Consider the following 19,060-nt stretch of genomic DNA (forward strand, 5'->3'; position numbering starts at 1 on the left):
TCCATGTGCTTAGTTCATGGGACGCCTTTAAACATGTTAAATAAAACTACGCTCTAAAAAGGGCTTAGGAAAATATTATCATATGCAAATTATCCTGCTCGCAATATCTACCGGTATATCATTTATGTTTGCAAATTGGGATCCCCAAAATTGCATGTGCAAAGGCGGGGGGGGGGGCAAAGATTTTTTGGCAGGCCGGCTGCACGCCACTTGTAAATTCCCTCCAGCTCGTAATTATTGCACAGCCCCAACTATTAAAACGCACGATTCATTTTCTTAGCTATGAGAATAATCGCCATATGAGACAAAAACAATGTGTTATTCCGATTTCGGTCATTGACATTGACCATCCTCTCAGATTGAGATCGATGGGATATCACGGACCGTTCACAAACACTTGTTAGGGGGGCCTGATGCAAAAAAGGGGGGCCCTGAAAAATTTTGACCCTCCTAAGGGGGGCCCTGAAAAAAATGACCACAAATTTTCCTGGAAAAATTAAGTTTATATGCATGCTTTTCTATGGGGTTGACCCATAATGTCAAAAAGGGGGGGGGGCTGAAATTTTTGAGTCTGTAAAGGGGGGCCCAAAAATTTTTCGCAATGAAATTTTTTTGCATCAGGCCCCCCCCCCCCCTTACAAGTGTTTGTGAACGATCCCTGACATTGGATAAAAAAGTTTTTTATGGCATTCAACAGACCACTCGTATGGTGGAAAGAATTTTCAAGGTTGTAAAAAAACTGGATCGTAACAAAAGTGCTTCGTTCGTAGAGGCTGACCCAGACCCCAACATATCCCGTAGGGGCACTCAACTTTACAAGTGTCGGGTATGTGCCTACCGACATCACGAAGTAGAGACCTATTGGTACAAAATGTTGTTTTAAGGGGGTCATCGGTACAAACAAATGAAAAAGAGGCCCGCAAAAGAGTATAATATTTTGAAAACAGGGGGTCATTGGGTATAAAATTTCAAAAAAGGGGTCAACGGTAGAAAATTTTGGAGCAAAAAAATGGAGCAAAATTCTGTTTACAGCCTGTCTCAAAATAAATTGTGCAAGTGAAAAGCGCCCTCTGTGGCAATTAGAAAATACATGTGTGACATAATGCTTACATCGACGTCAAGGGCATAGTCTTAGCTCTCAAATGCCGTTTAGTCTGTTCAATTTGCTTGTTTTAATCTCGAGATATGCTTACTTAACAACGAAAGGGTAAAATCACAATTGTGCCACTTTTACTAGGGAAGGGGCTGTACAAAGTCATGTAAATCAATGACAGCATCAAGTTTATCAAGAGAAATCAAAACAATGCATCAATTACACAACAATACAAAATTGTTTTTAATGTTTTATCATGATAAAGGTATAATGATTCTCTTTTTCCTCCTACGACAAATTAAACGATAAATAAATATTTCACATTCTGCTGTAAAATTAAATACATGTGTATGTCAATGATTTTACCATGGTAAATACTGTTCTTTTTGTCATTCAAGACATGTTAAAAGACAAACAAATATTACACACTTATGGGTTAATGAACTTTGACAAGGTCATGAAATTTGACAAATTAATGAAATTAGACAAAATAATCGCATCGCAGCGCTGGTGTTGATGCGTCTAATGCAAGAGTCCCGAAGGGGGAGTGCATTAGACGCATCAACATCAGCTATCATTGATTTACATGTACAGCCCTATTCCCTAGTAGTAGTAAAAGTGGCACAATTGTGATTTCACCCTTTCGTTCTTAACTAAACATATCTCGAGATTAAAAAGAGCAAATTGAACAGAACAAACAGTATTTGAGAGCTAAGACTGTGCCCTTGACGTTGATGTAAGCATCATGTCACAACGGTATTTTCTAATCGCCAAAGAGGGCGCTTTTCACTTGCACAATTTTTTTTGAGACAGGCTGTATTATTACAAATTTCATGAAATAAGAACATGTGATGTGAAATGGTGAAAATTCCAACACGAAGATGACACCTTTGGTTGATATATATGATTTAGTGCTGTGCGCCATGATTGAGTGGGTGACGGGCTATTTGTAAGAATAAAATAATAATATTGATTGCCTGCCGGGTCGGTTGAGCATTATTGACATAACATATTGATTGCTGTTTTCAGTCTATATGAGCCACCACACATATTTCAGTCGTTGGTGCATGGTAAGTAATATTATAATAATACTGTAATTATCATTTTATAATATTTCGTGCAACGAAATCTGGTAAGCATTCTGTTTCAAACAAGCTCATTTCGTAGTACCGGTAACACACCTTGAACACACCTTCTTCTTGGGCTCTTGTTGAAGGAAAAAAAGTCCTTATGTAGCCCATCCAATTTCATCACAATACCCTTACTGCATAATCTATTATGGGGCCATGTTAATAAACAACTTTCTGCCAGAGAGCTCCCGTTCCATGGGTGAACTTGTTGTACAGGGTGAGTCAAAAAAAGTGCAATAAAGCAAAGAATCGATATTTATGTAAGAACCACATTGAACTTTCCAGTTATTGAAAGTGTCTATAAATGCTACACTCAATAGTCACTAGTTGTGAAAAAATGAAGTCAATCACATCTACCGTTTAATTTTTATGAGTACTTTTGCTACGATGCCCAATTTCATTATTTGTCCACGAGGTACCATGTATTTTGAATGAGAGCACCCGGGGAGAGCACACAATGCACAATAAAGGCACCAGCTCTGAAATTGATTTTAAGGTTGATTTTTGCGTTATTTTAATTTCCTTTTTCTGTTCAAACAAACTTTCTAGCATTACTTTAAGTCCTTCATACCTCACTCGACTCCAAAACCAGTTTATTTTAATCCCAATATGTCCAACTTACTGGATATTTTATCATTCACTCCACTTCAATTTGCGCGCATTCATTTCGACATTTGAAAAAATCCGCCTACAAATGTGTATGTTTTTGATAGAGAATAAACAGCTTTAAAGTAAAGGTAAAATGAAAATATCAACAATTAATGTTTATTTTCCTTAAATAAGACCAAGGACAATAACAATTTGGGTGCTCCATTTTATTTCAATGCCAATGAGGTTAAGAAAATAGCAGTTGTTCCAAATCTACCTTACACAGAGTGGGCTGACATTCAAATTGTAGATGTTTCTTGGACAAACATTAAAATTGGGTATCGCTATAAAATGTGTCATAAAAACAAAACGGTAAATGCTAATTCCTTGGTTTTTTCACACAAGGTCACTAATGGATATTATAAAATGTTTTAAAACCTAAAAGATTCAAATCGATTCGTAAATAAAAATTGATTCTTTTCTCTATTGCACTTTTTTTGACTCACCCTGTATGTCTTCTCTAGAGCTCTATCTATGCCATTCTTGAATTCATTGGTAGTAAGCTTTTACCAGTCACGTATTACCGGCATGATTAACAATACATGCAGCTAGCTACACATATTATAAATACATCATTTAGGTATGCCAGGCAAACCTTAACACATTTGCTAGTCAGCCAAATTAGCCTAGAACACAATACATATTTACATAGAAATTTAAAAGAACAGGTAGGTCAAGGAAACCTACATAAATATGTTGTCTATACTTCACTTGACCCAAATATCTATAGATGATTTTTTTATGGTGACGAGACACTCGCACATGGAATTTTAGAGGGATTTTGATAGCAGTTCCACATACAAAAGCTGCTATCATCATGAGACTAAGATCTAGAAACACCACCGAAATGCTGTTTTGTTAGCTGAATCTTTTTGATGAAAGTCAATCTTTGACAAGATGTAACTTTGCTATGGAAAGTGCTGACAAAAAGGTTTTCAGTTTTGGCTTTCTTTACCCAAGGGTAGACTTAGTCCGAATAATCAGACCCAGAACAAAATATTAATTTCTGACATTATCGTGTACTGGGTCTGAACTGTTTCCATATGAAATCTTGATGGCAAATTGGACAATAGAAGCACATGGTTCTACGTGACAGCTTTTTAATCCCTATTCATGTTACTTGAATCAGGCTATTGTGGACCATCCTTCTGATACTTGAGTGTTTGGACAAGCGGAACGGTCTTTTGTCTACCTCTCTGTTTGTAAACAAACCAGGAGGTCGAAATCGTCCTCCTCGCCGAATACGAAAGTCAGCGTAATCGGGAGCGTAATAGTATGGCACTGGGGTAGACTGTGGAACTACAGTCCTCAATGATAGTCAGTCACTTATCTTTTGGTCGTTATATGACTATCATTTGAGGACTGAGTTCGATCTTACCATACAAAGTACATCTTTCGAGGTGCAGTTTCAGACAATAGCTTGGGATTATTGGGGCAGAGGTTACCACTGAAGCATAGTCAAGCCTGTCAAGGACACTCGGCGTGAATTGAAAGACCATGTCACTCGCCACAAAAGAATGTCAAAGGTCGTAAACACCAATTTGGTGTACTTCCGCGCCTCGGAAAATGATGTTTTAAAAGGTTTAGGACTAACCCAAGGGCTTTAATTTGATATATAAAATGATGCAGTTTGATGGCAAATTTGAATTCACCTGGCATACCTACATCATTACATGCTGCAGCTACACAAAGTACAACATGCAGCTACGCATAGTACATGTACATGCATCATGATGTACAGTATGGAGATACTTTGAATCAAATTGCATGTGATTGATCTTGACACAGGATCAATATTGGACCCATAAAACTTTGGACGGGTAGTTTCTGAATCCTGGCTAACACCCTGCTTAGTGTTATAGGATGTGTTGGTGTGGCTTGAAATTGGGGTGTGGGATAAAATTAAATGACGTAAAAGGGTAAAAAAAAATCAAGTTTTGTTCATTTTAGAATGAGGGAAGTTCTTGAACGATATGTCACTGGTACATAGGTATTTAGGCCTACCATTACCAAAATGAATGTTGATAGTACCCACCCTCTCACCCATCACTTCAAAGAACAGTTCTTCTGAATAATATCATTACATTGTTTAGTGACAAAATTAATAATGTAAGTTTGTATTATATGTTATTTCAGAAACGGAAGGAGTTGACAGTATTTCGATATGGAGAACGCAAGCTATATCAGACCATATGTATGCAAATACTGCCAGAATGTATACAGCAATTTTACATGTTATCGCAGCCACATGCAAAGACATAAGATGAAAATACAGGCATACTGGCACCGTAAACCATCTATTCACCTACACACTATGGATGGATTAATGGATGGATGGATGTTGCAGTACTTTGTACAATCCAGTGAAAGGGATGAAAAGATTCACATAAAACAAAAACCCTACCAATGCAAATATTGTTTCAAGAGTTTCTCACAGGCAGGTCATAAGACTGAACATGAAAGGATTCACACCAAAGAGAAACCTTACCAATGCAAATATTGTGTCAAGAGTTTCTCACGGGTAGATGGTAAGACCAGACATGAAAAGGTTCATTTTAAACCCTACCAATGCAACTATTGTGTCAAGAGTTTCTCACAGTTAGATGGTAAGATCAGACATGAAAGGGTTCATTTCATAGAGAAACCCTACCAATGCAACTATTGTGTCAAGAGTTTCTCACAGGCTGCTCACAAGGCTGAACATGAAAGGATTCACACCAAAGAGAAACCTTTCCAATGCAAATATTGTGTCAAAAGTTTCTCACGGGCCAGTCACAAGACCATGCATGAAAGGATTCATACCAAGGAGAAACCATACCAATGTGAATATTGTGTCAAGAGTTTCTCTCGGGCAGATGGCAAGATCAGACATGAAAGGATTCATTCCAAAGAGAAACCCTACCAATGTAAATATTGTGTCAAGAGTTTCTCACGTCCAGATGAACAAACTGTACATGAAAGGATTCACACCAAAGAGAAACCTTACCAATGTATATATTGTGTCAAGAGTTTCTCGAATGTAAGCGCCAAGACCAGACATGAAAAGATTCATACCAAAGAGATACCCTACCAATGTAATTATTGTTTCAAGACTTTTTCACAGCAACATGACCAGACTGAACATGAAAGGATTCACACCAAAGAAATACAAGAGTTTCTCACAGGCAGTTCACAAGACTGAACATGAAATGATTCATACAAAAGAGAAACCTTAACAATGTAAATATTGTGTCAAGAGTTTCTCGCAGACAAGTGCCAAGACCAAACATGAAATGATTCGCACCAAAGAGAAACCCTACAAATGTAAATATTGCATCAAGTAACAAAGCTCAACATGAAAGGATCCATACCAAAGAGAACCCTTGCCAAAGATAACATTGCAACAATGATTCTACCATTAAGAGAAACCTTGCCATTGAATTTAACATTGCTACAATAGTTTCATAAGTCAGGTGTAAAGACCGTACACAAAAGGATTTCGCACCTAGAGAACCCTAACCAATTTAAGCATTGCAACAAGGTTTTCTTTTTTTTTTAAATATATATTAAATTCTAGACCTGGACAATACCAAAAGTAATATGTATTGATCCTTTTTAGCTGTTTTAAACATTGATTTTCTTCATTTGATTATTCAATTTTGTCTTTTCTGCTTTTTTGTGGTTATATTAATCCTGGATATCAGTATCCAAGCACAACTTTCACCAACGGATTAAAGGCTTATTCAGTGATTTGTAAAAATCATCATTTGAATATACCATTGGTCTGGAGAAGAGGCATATCTCTGCAGGCCATAAATCAATATGACCTTCATCCAGCGAGGATCAGCCAAGCACGAAATGTTTCTTGTTTAGCGCAACTAGAATATTATTCTCTTGAAAGTATTTTTTACCGTATCGTAGGTCTACAATCATAATAAATACAGGCCTGAATCAAATGTAATGTGCGAGTATGAACATTTGTTTGTTTGAAATGCCAAAAAATCTTTTCACCCTGACAAGGCAAAAAATCTCTCCTCCTCTCTATCGTAGATTTTTGGGAACCCCAATTTAGAAAATGTTGCATATTTGAACGTTTCCCAACATGTTTCTACACCTAAAAGTGTAATATCCAATTGAGCTAACCAGCTAAGCGTTACTGTTTGGAGACACAAGCTGAGCGTTACTGTTGGGGAGTACAAAATCCAACAGAGCTGAAGCTGTTAAAGCCATAATGTACGATCTTATAATATAAAATTGATTTTCTGGCATATTTGTTAAGTTTACACATGTCCCAACTAGGCCAAATTACACCTAAATGGAATCAGCCCAATTTGTTGCGTTTGTATCTAGGTCAACAGAGCAATTTGGAGATACATGTACTGTAGTCATATTATGACTTTATATCACCCCATGTTAAATGCCAAAATAGCCAGTGGGTTTCTTTCACTTTACCTTGATATTTCAGCTTAAAATGGACAGAAACCCTGACAGAAATCTTACATTAAAACCATCCGATTTAAAAACATCAATATTGGCACTCCCCATAGGCCAGCTTCTTTTTATAATATTTGTAATCTTTTTTAAGTGTTGATTGTAAATGTACTATGTATGCCAATGATACCACATTAACTACTAGGTATTGTTGGTAGAACCAAAAAAATTAATTTTCATTATCTAAATCAATATATTATTGAAAAATAACACTTTGATTTTTTGCAAAAGTTCATTCTACAAATCAAATACTTAGAAAACTTGTTTGACTAAATTGTTGTTGTTAATGATTTGTGTACTTTTTACAAAAGTGTTGTTGTTTTCAGCCCTCTTTACCACATAACTCAAGAATCACAGGACATACAAAAGTATATCTGTGATATTTGAATTATTCTTCTACATTGTACACACTCGCTATGAAATGATCAATGCAATTTTTGCCTAAGCTCACTACCATTCCCAAGATGATGTGAACTACCAAATCACAAGTTTTAAAATAGTTGCTAAGGCCTAAAAAAATGTATGATTGGCGTAACCCGACCGACCCTAAAAATAGCCCAACCCTAGACTTTTGTTCTTATTTTTTTGCAAAAAAATAACAAATTTAAAAATTTAATATTAAAAATAATTTAAATCAAAAGAAAAAAAAGTTCCAAAGCCTTTATCAGACGCGATTTAACAGCTGAAAATGTGTGTGTAAAAAAAAATTATTATTATAAAAAATTTGTCAACCGACCTACCCTAATTTTTTTAATGTTACACCAATCAAACATTTTTTTAGGCCTTAAACCTTAATTAAATAATAACACTTTTGAGCATGTTGATGTATTTGAGTACCTTGTGTTACATTTTAATCCTGTCATGGCTTGGTCCGGGGGGGGGGGGGGGCACTCCCACTTTGGAGGTGACGCATATGTAGGGCTGTTAAAAGACCCCCTTTTTAGCATCGCTGGCACCCAAAAGGCCCATATTTTTTATGAACACATGCTCTGTCACCCAAAGACCCCCTATTTTTCCATTTGATCTGTCACCCAAAGATCCTTATTTTTCATTTGAACAGCAACTTTCATTTATCACTGATTTTGTTACTCATTTTGAAAAAACAAAAGAAATTTGAAGCTATTTAGAACTAGAAATTCGATGTTCGAGGTTTCTGTGGTCATGTTCTCACCCAATGACCCCATATTTTTTTCAATTTTGCGCTCACCGAATGCCAAAAATCATGCTCTCACCCATTGACCCCATATTTTTTACATTTTGCTCTCACCGGAGGCCCCTTACTGCGAAAGTGCCAGCCCTACACCTATATTTCAAATTGAAGTGCCCACAAAACAGGCTTGGTCAGATCAAATGTCACCTTGTCTTCAGCGATATATGTGTTATTTTAGACTTGTCAAACCAAACCTATACTTTGCTTAACAAGTTACCTTTTTCAGAGTCTTCATTGAGCAGCGACGTACCTTGCGACACCATCACGGCGTCTTCATTCAGCGTAGTGATGTTTTGTTTACAATCCTCCGGTCACATGACCACCCAACAAAACATCACTACGCTGAATGAAGACGCCGTGATGGTGTCGCAAGCTACGTCGCTGCTCAATGAAGACTCTGAAAAAGGTAACTTGTTAAGCAAATGTCAAACATGACAGAGTCCAATATCAGTATACACGCTGCCAAACCTATAGGCCTACTGTAAAAGTGGACATTTTCGTGTTACATTAATTTTCATGCTTTGTGCGAAAAAAAGACAAAAAGTAAACAAAAAGATTCATATTTTATTATAACAATTTTATTAGCCCCAAATATTGTTTTCATATGGTTTTACAGGTATTTATTGATAAATGCAAGAATACATTTGCCAACACCGTAGTTAACAACACTGCCTTTCACTCCCTGGGCCTGGCAGGTGAAACCTTTTTATATTTTTGTTACTTAAGTCTTTATAATAATACATGCCCTTGAATAAAATTGACCTAGCAATTGACCTTTTCGGTAAATCCCATAAGCCTTTGCGAGTACACCTAAGAACTCGTCATTCTGCGTCACGCCGCTCCGCGCCGATGCGCACATCGTTTATCGAACATCGTTACTGCGCATTGGAAGTCGGCGTGACGTCAAATGACGAGTTCTCAGGTGTACTCGCAAAGGGTTATGGGATTTACCGAAAAGGTCAATTGCAGTGTGATATACAGGGTGGTTCAAAACCAACTTTGCATAATTTCAGAGGTTAATTTCTCAAAGTCTTGTTTCAAATTGGTGTTGCAGATGCTGAAAGAATATGTTTCTAAGAGTATTTGGTGAAGAGGAAAAAATTCATTACAAATGTTTTAAATCAAATGGTCAAAATTCATTGTGTTCATTAAGTTATTTCCAGCACTTAAAGGGGCATTTTGTGATCCACAGCCTCATCCCCCCACTTTTCTCAAAAAATGTTGAGATTTTTATATCACTGGAAACCTCTGGCTACATAATGTTTATGTACAAAATATTTCTTGCAGATTAATTCGTTTTGCAAAGATATCATGAAATTACAACGCATTGTCTATGGAGCAGTGTAATACACATAATCATGCATAACTCATAAGCAAAATCGGAATCAACTGAAATTTTGGGAATAGGCTTTTTTCGTGGATATGTACTGAAAAATGTCATAAAAAGAGGATGCTAGGATCACGAAACACTCCTTTAAGGGAAGGGGTATGAACGTTTGGACAGTATTTATTGTGGGACATTAGAGCACATCAGACATATCGAATTGCATTCTGGATACGAAGAATGGCCTTCTGATATCAAATAATTTTGATTTTTGAAATTAGCAATGTAATACACATTTTATGGCAAATCATTAAAATTGATATTTTTGATATTTAACAGTACTCAAGTAAACTTTATAAATCTGATGATTTCTACCTAAAGTGTATGTAGGTGGGATGAGAAGCCGACGATCAATTGAAAATTTTGACCTTTCTTGTTGAAGATATGGCTTTTTTCCCAAAACACACACAAAAAAATAGGTCTTTTTGGGAAAAAATTGATCGTCTGCTTTTCCTCCCAGCTACATACACTTTAAGACTATATCATTAAATTTATAAAATTTACTTCGAGGACTGTTATATCTCCAAAATGTGAAAAATATCAAATTTTAATAATTTGTCATAAAATTTGTATTATATCATGACTTTCATAAAATGAAAAATATTTGATATCAGAAAGACATTCTTCGTATTCAGAATGCAATTCGATAGGTCTGATGTGCTCTGATGTCCCACAAAAAATGCTGTCGAAATGCTCATTCCAGTTCCCTTAAACAAGCCATGTAAATTTTCATGTATTTAATGTCCTGTTCCTGAATTCCATGTGAGTGAATGTACCTCGGTACTATTACGTCTGTTGGGTAAAACATATAAAGTGATGTGATGCAGCAGTAAATAGGCTTACCTGTGGACAATATGTGACCCGCTCTGACAAAACCAGGAACAAGTCGCATTTTTTACATTTCACGATTTGAATAAAAATGTAAGCACTAGACAATAAGCTTTAAAACAATGCCAAAACTATATAAATAGCATCAATACTTTTCAAGATATGGATAATTTTGTAAATGATACCTTGATATTTTTTACCAAATTGCTATTCTGAGTAATGAGTCAATTAGTTTCCCGCCTTACACAGGACTGAATAGGGATTATCATAGTTCAACTGTTACTTATTGATTAAATAAACCTCTTTTTAATAAGTACTTTCAAGGATTTGAAAGTCCATTTAGTCCCACAGTTAAATATCATGAAATCAAGAATTCCAAAATTTAATTTTTTGATATCATCTTTAAAGGCCTATACCTCAAAAACATGTCTGGCAACTTGTTCCGGGTTTTGTTGGAGCTGGTCGCATATATGCAACAACAATTTGTAACAGGCTTTTCAACTTCAAAAAATAAATCTTTGAAATCGGATCAAGTTGTTTTAAGACCACCCTAATGCATGTACATTAAAGAACATTTTAAAGTTCAGTAGTAGTAAATGGGTGCTACAGTGCACCAACAGGTTGACACAGAATTTTGACATTTTAATGTCAACTTCAAAGCTTTCAACAAGCCTTTCATTAAATACAGTCTCTTTTTGAAAGAATAACTTAATTTTGAATCAAATGAAAGTGATGCAAATGCAGCAACCAAAATCATGCATAATTGTGACACGATCTGGTCCATGGGGCCAAAGGCGGCAAATTTAAAATTGAGATAAAGGCAAAAATATGAAGTAAAAAACAATAAAACATGTAAGAAAATATACCTCTCAAAAGCTCATAACTTTAGAACCAAATATGCTAGACCTTTGGTGTTTTCAGTATATGATAGCCTAATGTTACTACAAGATAATAATTATAGTAACTCAATTTTCAAAAATGCCTCCTTTGGCCTGTGGAGCAGATTGTGTCACAATTGTAAAACAACTTTTGGAACTACCTGGTGGCAAATCAACATATATGAAACAAATGTGACCATCCACCACAAAGTGATAGTAAAGTCAGCTCTAGATCATTTTCTGTTTAATGCAGATTTTGAAAGAATGCACTTTCAGCTTTTTCACCTCAACCAGCTTGATCGGACATCTGGAAGTGAAGTTATGATTCATCAAAGTTCAAATTCCTAATATATTTTACATAGAAATCCATAAACTGTTTTTGATTGCATCTCAAAATGGAAAATGTCGACTTTACGACCAGTTTGGGGTGGATGGGCACACATATGAAACAGGAACATGTATTGGACCTTTCTTGCAAAATCAATTGGCATGGAACATTGGCCTTTTCAAGATATATCGTACACAATAGGAGGGCAGTCTTCAATATGGGTAAAACCTGGCAAATTCAAAAGACTTAACCCATTTTGTGCAGCGCCATCCTATTGTGTCCGCCATATCTCGAAAAGGCTAATGTTGAAGGCTGCAAGAGAGCAACGTACACCAAAACACTAGATAGCCAAAAATGACCAATTCCACAGAAGTGTTAACCTGCATATGTGTACAAAAGTTTACCGGAACAAGTGATGAAAATCAGTCTACACATAGGCAGACAAACTGAATCAAATAATGACAAGGAATAACAAAATGTAGGTTCAGAATTAGGTTAAGTTTGATGGCCAAAATGACCAATTCCAGAGCCACAGAAGTATGAACCAAACAGACAAAAAAATCACCTTTTGAAAAATATTAATCAAACAGCAAAAACTACATATGTCAAAGTTTAAAGAACAAATTCAAGTAAAACTAGTAGCAAGATCTAATTGAGCTCGGTAGCAAACAAGACAAAATGCTCAGAGCAAAATAGAAGCAGGTTCACTACAGAGCACCTCTGTCGGTCATTTTTTTTTTTTGGTTTTTTTGGTCTGTTTGGTTTATACCTCTGTGGGCTCTGGAATTGGTCATTTTTGGCCATCATATCAAACTTTACCCACTAATTCTGAACCTACAATTTGTTACTCCTTGTCAGTACTTGATGTAGTTTGTCTGCTTATGTGTATAGTGATTTCCATCACTTTTTCCGATGCACTTTTGTACATTATCCCTATTCGTCCCTGTTGTTTTTGCAGGATAACACTCCTGAGGGGCAGGCCCGTAATCAGGATTTATTTGGGGGGGCTGATTTTGAAAAAGTTGACTTTCTTCAAAATTTAGACCTTTTGGACTAGGTGGGGGGCAGATTTTGAAAAAGTGGAAATTTTTCCAAAATTTTGACCTTTTTGACCAAAAGGCATAAAACACCCAAATTTTTCGCTCGCTACGCTAGCAAATGGGACTTTTTGGGTCAAAAAAGGGGACTTTTGGGATGGGTGGGTGATCTGCTCCCCCTGGTTACGGGCCTGCTGAGGGGAGTAGAATTGGGTCATTTTTGGTTATCATACTTTGCCTACTTCTGTGCCTACATTTGTTGCTTGTTGTCCCCTCTGCATACCACATCAAGTTGGTGTACCTTGCTCTCTTTTCAATTACAAATAAACCAATTTATTGGTGGAGCTAAAAGTTTTTTTAAATATTGGGTAGGACTAATTGAGCCCATTGCATTTCTGCAATTCAATTTAATGGTGGACTCTATTCTCAGAGCAAGCTGAACATTAAAAGTATTAATAAATAAAAACAAAACAATGTAACTGGCATATTAGGTCATATTAAAAAACATAGAATTCTGTAAAATAGACATAAACTCCCTTTAATTCATATGTAGGAACACAGTACTTCTTTTAAAATAACATAAAATTCAAAATTAATGTGCAATTTGAGCAACGCTTTTTCGATGTGATCACCCATCGTGATTGGCTACGTTTACTTCCTAACTTACATTGCTTTACACAGTGTCATGCTTCATCGATTTCTACCATATTTCGATAGCTCTGGACTCTAACCTTGTATGCGAAGCTATCAGTGAGCAAATTCGAAACTAGATTTCTCGAGCAAGTCAAAATATTTATGAATTTCTTATTATATTCCAAGAATGTCCAGAGCAACTGCAGAGTATAAGTGCTGTTGCTGGCATTATGGTTAGACCCAGCATTTTATTGCCAGCAGACTGCTCTTCCTTGTGTGTGAAAGAAAGGCCCAAATCCACTCTCTAGATAATCTTCCAAGTACACTTAATCATGATTTCCATGGAGTTGGCCCTTTCTTCCACAAATTGTATTAAAGAGGAATTTTGTTTATCCATGAAATCTGCTTTTCACTACAATAAACTTTCTTGTTAACATATTACATGCTTCTAATTCTGCAATTAATAGATAATTACCAAATTTATGTAATAAGCTATTTATAACACATCTGATTATGGAACTAGCACTTGCAGTATATTAGTGGAAGAAGGGCCCAACTCCGGCTCGTACTAAGACCTGTACTGTTGCCATGGAAACATCATATATAATTTCATATGTATGTTATATTGTATGTTCATGTATTAAAGGTCACCTGTAGATAGAAAATAATTCTGTCTCTAAAACTTTTCCAAATAATATTAAGGTTTTTTTTATTATCTTAAAAACAGTTTTGATTGAGTTACGCCCTTCTTCCTCTTAGGTTATATTATATTCCATATTATGTTAGCACTTCACATACGTTAACTGCAGCAGACAGAGATATTTAACCCCCTGAGCACTACCTGTCAATCTAACATTGCCTCTGATTGGTCAATTACATGATATTTTCACTTTAATCACCAATCAGAATGGAGATTTGCAAAAGAATTCACCCCATTTTTTTGTGTGATAAAATTATTCTAACAATGTTTCTGATTGGGCCAATTGATAATGAAAACTTTTTTTGGCCAATCAGCAGGTAGTTCTCATGGGGTTAAATTATGCTTATAATTTTCTTAGAATAAAGTTCATATTATTGTTTCATTCAATCGTGATTCAGAATACAAGTTGGCAGATATATCTCTATACAGAAAAATACTATCATTACTTCATAAACTGGGCTCAAAAAGAAATTTATAATTTTTCACAAGGTCATATCTTAAAATCCTGTCCATAAAATTGAACCAAAATTGCACACAGGATTACTTCAATACTCGAAACACATGTCAGTACCCAAGCAGTTGTTCAACTGACATAACAGCAAAATGCACTGACATGGAACAGCTTCCTGGACCACATTCACAGCCCAATAATTGGCACCCAACACAAGAAATCTGTGAGTAAGTGGAATAGTGTGGAACAAGACCTGTTTCTTGAAGAAAGTGTGTGAAAGCAGAAGCAGCCCATTCCACACTATCGCATTTACTCTTTGGAAATAATCACCTGTGTAAGGATCTTGTACTCATTCGCACATATTTCTTTTGCTGGGTGCCAATTATTCGCCTGTGAATGTGGTCCAGGAAGCTTTTCCATGTCAGTACATTTTGCTGTCGTGTCAGTTGGACAACTGCTTGGTTACTAACATATGTTTAGAGTAGAGTATTGAAGTAATCCTGAGTGTAATTTTGGTTCATATTTATGGACAGGATTTTAAGATATGACCTGTGAGATAAGTGTCTTTACTGAGCCCAGTTTAAATACCCCAAGAAGTACTATGGGGTATTTGAATTGTTGCTATATCTTTGATTATATTGATTTAAGAATTAACATTGTTTGCTTTTGGCAATATAGAATTAATCGATTGTTCTTTGTCATACATCTTTTCAAAGTCATACAATAACAGCACCCGTACAAGGCAAAATACAAACTGTTACTCAAATACTGAACAGTTAGTTAAAGCAATAATGTGTGATTTGCATAAAGAATAGATTCCTATTTAAATGTTTGTTTTCAATGATCACATTATCCCCTTTTAATTTCGAGCCAAACAAATGAGGTATAACGAAGAAATTACGATTTCATTCAAGTGCCTACAATGCGTGTACTACGCTCGCCGATCGTAACATGTAATACTACACGGAGCATCGTGCTCGACGTGTGTACACTTAAGCTGACATCCACGGAGATGTTAGCAAGCAGTCGATCGATGAACTCTGAATAAAACCGGGTCGACCCGGTTTTAATATAAAAAGTTAAATTTTACTGTTATAAAAGCACTTCAGGCTTAGTCTTTTACGTGGTATTTTAGTGCACCACTGGGCATTATAATTATGCAAAAAGTAGAAATCCCAGTAAAATTGAGGGCGCCGCTGTGAAGCAAATCACACATTATGGCTTTAAATCGTTAAATCTGGACTCTTTTACTGAGTAGCTACAGTATCAGCCAACAGAGGAGGGTCATTTGGCATACCATTGTGTTAGCTCCCTGACATTGAATTTCCCATGATTTGGAGAAATTACAGCCTAATTTCTCAACCTTGTTATGTCTTGAAGTGCTGTAAAAAAGTTATCAATCTCTTGGTAATGCTCTACAGCCATTCATTAACAATCAATTTCATATCTCATATTTCCTCTGAATAAGGTGGGTCAGAGCGGTCCCCCGAGCTAGCAGTATTTGTGTAGCTCTTGATCAGAGCCCTCGCAGTACCTTACAAGATCCCCAAGTAAAATAAACAAGTGACTAGTAAAGAAAATGTATAATGTTTTTGATGTAAATAACCTCATAAAAGGTATCTCCACTATAATTGAGCAGTTCACTACGTAAGTTGTAAACAGAGAAGATATCTGACCCTTCCCAGAATCCTTTGTAACATGGCATGACTCATTACATTTAAATGACACATTCTCTTTAATTTCATGTTGGGAATAGACTGAAAAATCATGGGTTGATAGTCAAAAAATAATTATTTTTTACAAGATCTGGATGGACTCTTTTCATTGAGGTACTTTTTGTCACTATCGACCCATGTTGCACTAAATAGCAAATCAGTACAGAAAACTGAAATGGAAGAAATGCATTGTGGGAAGTGTAAGATATCTCCTCTGGGTTGTGGATGGATTTGGGACTTTCAATCAGTCGATTTTATGTTCAGAAAGTTGGGTGACTGCGCTGTATTGTCCACATGTAAGGCAAGCAACATTTTAATCAAAAATAGTTGTGGGGCGTTTATTAGAGGAGGGCATTTAGAGAGAATACAGCGACTATAGTTTTCAGCAGAGTTCTTCAGCGGTCTGCCAATTTGACACAGTTTATGGCGTATACGCGAGTGTGGTTCTGATTGGCTAATTGAATCACATCATCATCACATCGGCACCTCATTCGCTGGTCAAGCTGTGACCTAGTTCTTTTTACGTGATAATCAAACAGAGCAGACGAACACCACTGAAGTAATTTGCTGAATGGCATAGATTTATTCAGCACTAGTTACATGGTGCGCTCACAACCAACATATATCTCTTCACAACAGATAATTCATAAAAGTTATTAAAAATGTTCCAGAATCTTCTCTGCACACCTTTCTCCATCCAGCCAATTGATATTCAGTTGGTCGTTTAGTCTGCAGGCTTTATCTTTTGAAAATTGCAGACTACATACACATCACTTTCGCCTGTGGGTTTTAACCCTATGAGAACCTACCTGCCGATTGGATGTTGTTTCATTTATTGAACCAATCAGTGATCTTGTAAGAATAATGCCATCATTTAAAATGAATGGAGTGAAATATTTTCAAAACTGTATTCTTATTGGCTATTCAACTGAATATATCTTGTCATCAACCAATCAAAGTTGTTGTTAGAAAGGCAGGTAGTGCTCAGGGAGTTAAGAGCTGCGAGGGGAGTGGTTTAAACTGAAGAGCACTAAAGTCGAGGAATTGCAAACGACAAAACCGTGGGTCAATGTCAATAAAGATGTACTCTAAATGAGCCAAAATCACACAGATGTGTGAAGGTTGCCTCCTTGTGCTAGCAACCAGATCTGGACCAAACTTAGAGAGCAGCACTATTCCAGCTAATATTCTCCCACCTACCAACATGAATAACATCATCGCCATACATCATTTGAAGAACTGCAGTTGCCTGTGATTGGACCTTGTCATCCTGGGCTCATCATAGAGTTACAAAAAAGTTAACCCTTAGCTACTGTACGATCTAATCTCTTGAACCGGCCATGGAGTTGCCCGTTATAATTTCAAGAATTTGTACAGCTGCTGTTTACTATAGTTTTCAGCGGAGAACTTCAGCGGTCTGCCAATTTGGCGCAGTTTATGGCGTATACGGGGTGGTTCTGATTGGCAAATTGAATCACGTCATCATCACGTCGGCACCTCATTCTCTGGTCAAGCTGTGTAGCAACATGTGACCTAGTTCTTTTCACGCGATAATCAGACTGAGCAGACGAACACCGCTGAAGTAATTTGCTGAATGGTATAGACCATTTCAAACACTTTCAGCAAAGTCAATATTACTTAGATCAGGATCCAACACAATACTAACTCCTGATGGAAAAATTTTAGCAGCTGCTGGTGATAAGACTATTCAAACACTTACAGCGAAGTCAATCATGCTATAGGATCTAACACACACCTGACTGAGTTTGGCTCGTTTTTTTTTACAAATAGCCATAACACCTCATTTGAAAAATTCTTGAAGCTGCTGTTGGATTTCAATGTCTATAGACTGCATTAGCTGCTCAAAGTTTGGAGTGCCTTGTTGTCTTTGGTACTCGGTCAACTGGCTGATGACATAATCACGTAATGATATACAGAAAACAGGATCCTTTAACGATAACTGGAAGAAATGAAACAAATGAAAATGTTATTTTTTAGGTACCATTTACAGATGCATCTAACCACTACACCCTACAATTTACTATGGACCACAATGGCCTCATCCCAATGGCATAGTTCAATAACCTTAATAAAACAATTAAAGTGCAAAATTTGACCTCAAGTTGCAGAGTATGAGTTTTTGTACCCAAATTTCATTCAATGAATGTACAAAGGTATTGGGGTTAAAGAACTTTGACCTGATACATGAGCATGTTGTGGATCCTAGTGATTCATCAAATGTGAATGAAATCTCACTTTTTCATATGAAGTAAGGAATCAAACCCATTAAAATGTGTATCATTTTACAAATGGTCTTAAAATGAATTTTGAGATATAAAGCATTAAAAAGTTTTCAAAATATTGTAGCAAAAGAATGGAGCAAGATATGAAAATAAAATAGGAAATGTTCTTGATGATTCTTTAACACTTGAGAATGTTCTTGCAATCTTATTGGTTATTACCCATGTGATGTGACACAATATCACACACTTTAGCATGTATGTGTCGATGTGGTACTTGTACGCACTATATGAACCAATCAGAGGTGCATAGCA

At 36.3% G+C, this 19,060-nt stretch overlaps 3 protein-coding genes across 3 annotated transcripts in view; 2 read left to right on the top strand and 1 right to left on the bottom strand.

Moving 5' to 3' along the window:
• LOC140171766 (F-box/LRR-repeat protein 4-like) overlaps window positions 1-19,060 on the top strand; it is a 238,554-nt gene that overhangs the window by 112,526 nt on the left and 106,968 nt on the right. The window lies entirely within an intron of this gene.
• On the top strand, window positions 2,091-6,402 carry LOC140171760 (uncharacterized). The gene is made up of 2 exons (XM_072195080.1): window positions 2,091-2,163; window positions 5,008-6,402. The coding sequence occupies exon 2, from the start codon at window positions 5,036-5,038 to the stop codon at window positions 6,050-6,052; it is 1,017 nt and encodes a 338-aa protein (XP_072051181.1). The 5' UTR covers window positions 2,091-2,163; window positions 5,008-5,035; the 3' UTR covers window positions 6,053-6,402.
• The window catches only part of LOC140171761 (importin-11-like), a 55,685-nt gene continuing 51,208 nt past the window's right edge, over window positions 14,584-19,060 (bottom strand). Inside the window, 1 exon segment of the mRNA XM_072195081.1 lies at window positions 14,584-18,465. Coding sequence (XP_072051182.1) covers window positions 18,307-18,465 — 159 coding nt within the window. The 3' untranslated portion in view covers window positions 14,584-18,306.

This window comes from Amphiura filiformis, chromosome 15 (assembly GCF_039555335.1).
Source record: "Amphiura filiformis chromosome 15, Afil_fr2py, whole genome shotgun sequence".
NCBI lineage: Eukaryota > Metazoa > Echinodermata > Ophiuroidea > Amphilepidida > Amphiuridae > Amphiura > Amphiura filiformis.

Bases quoted from the DNA above. Each gene is read 5' to 3' on its own strand.
- LOC140171760 (XM_072195080.1), top strand. From the start codon at position 5,036: ATGGAGAACGCAAGCTATATCAGACCATATGTATGCAAATACTGCCAG.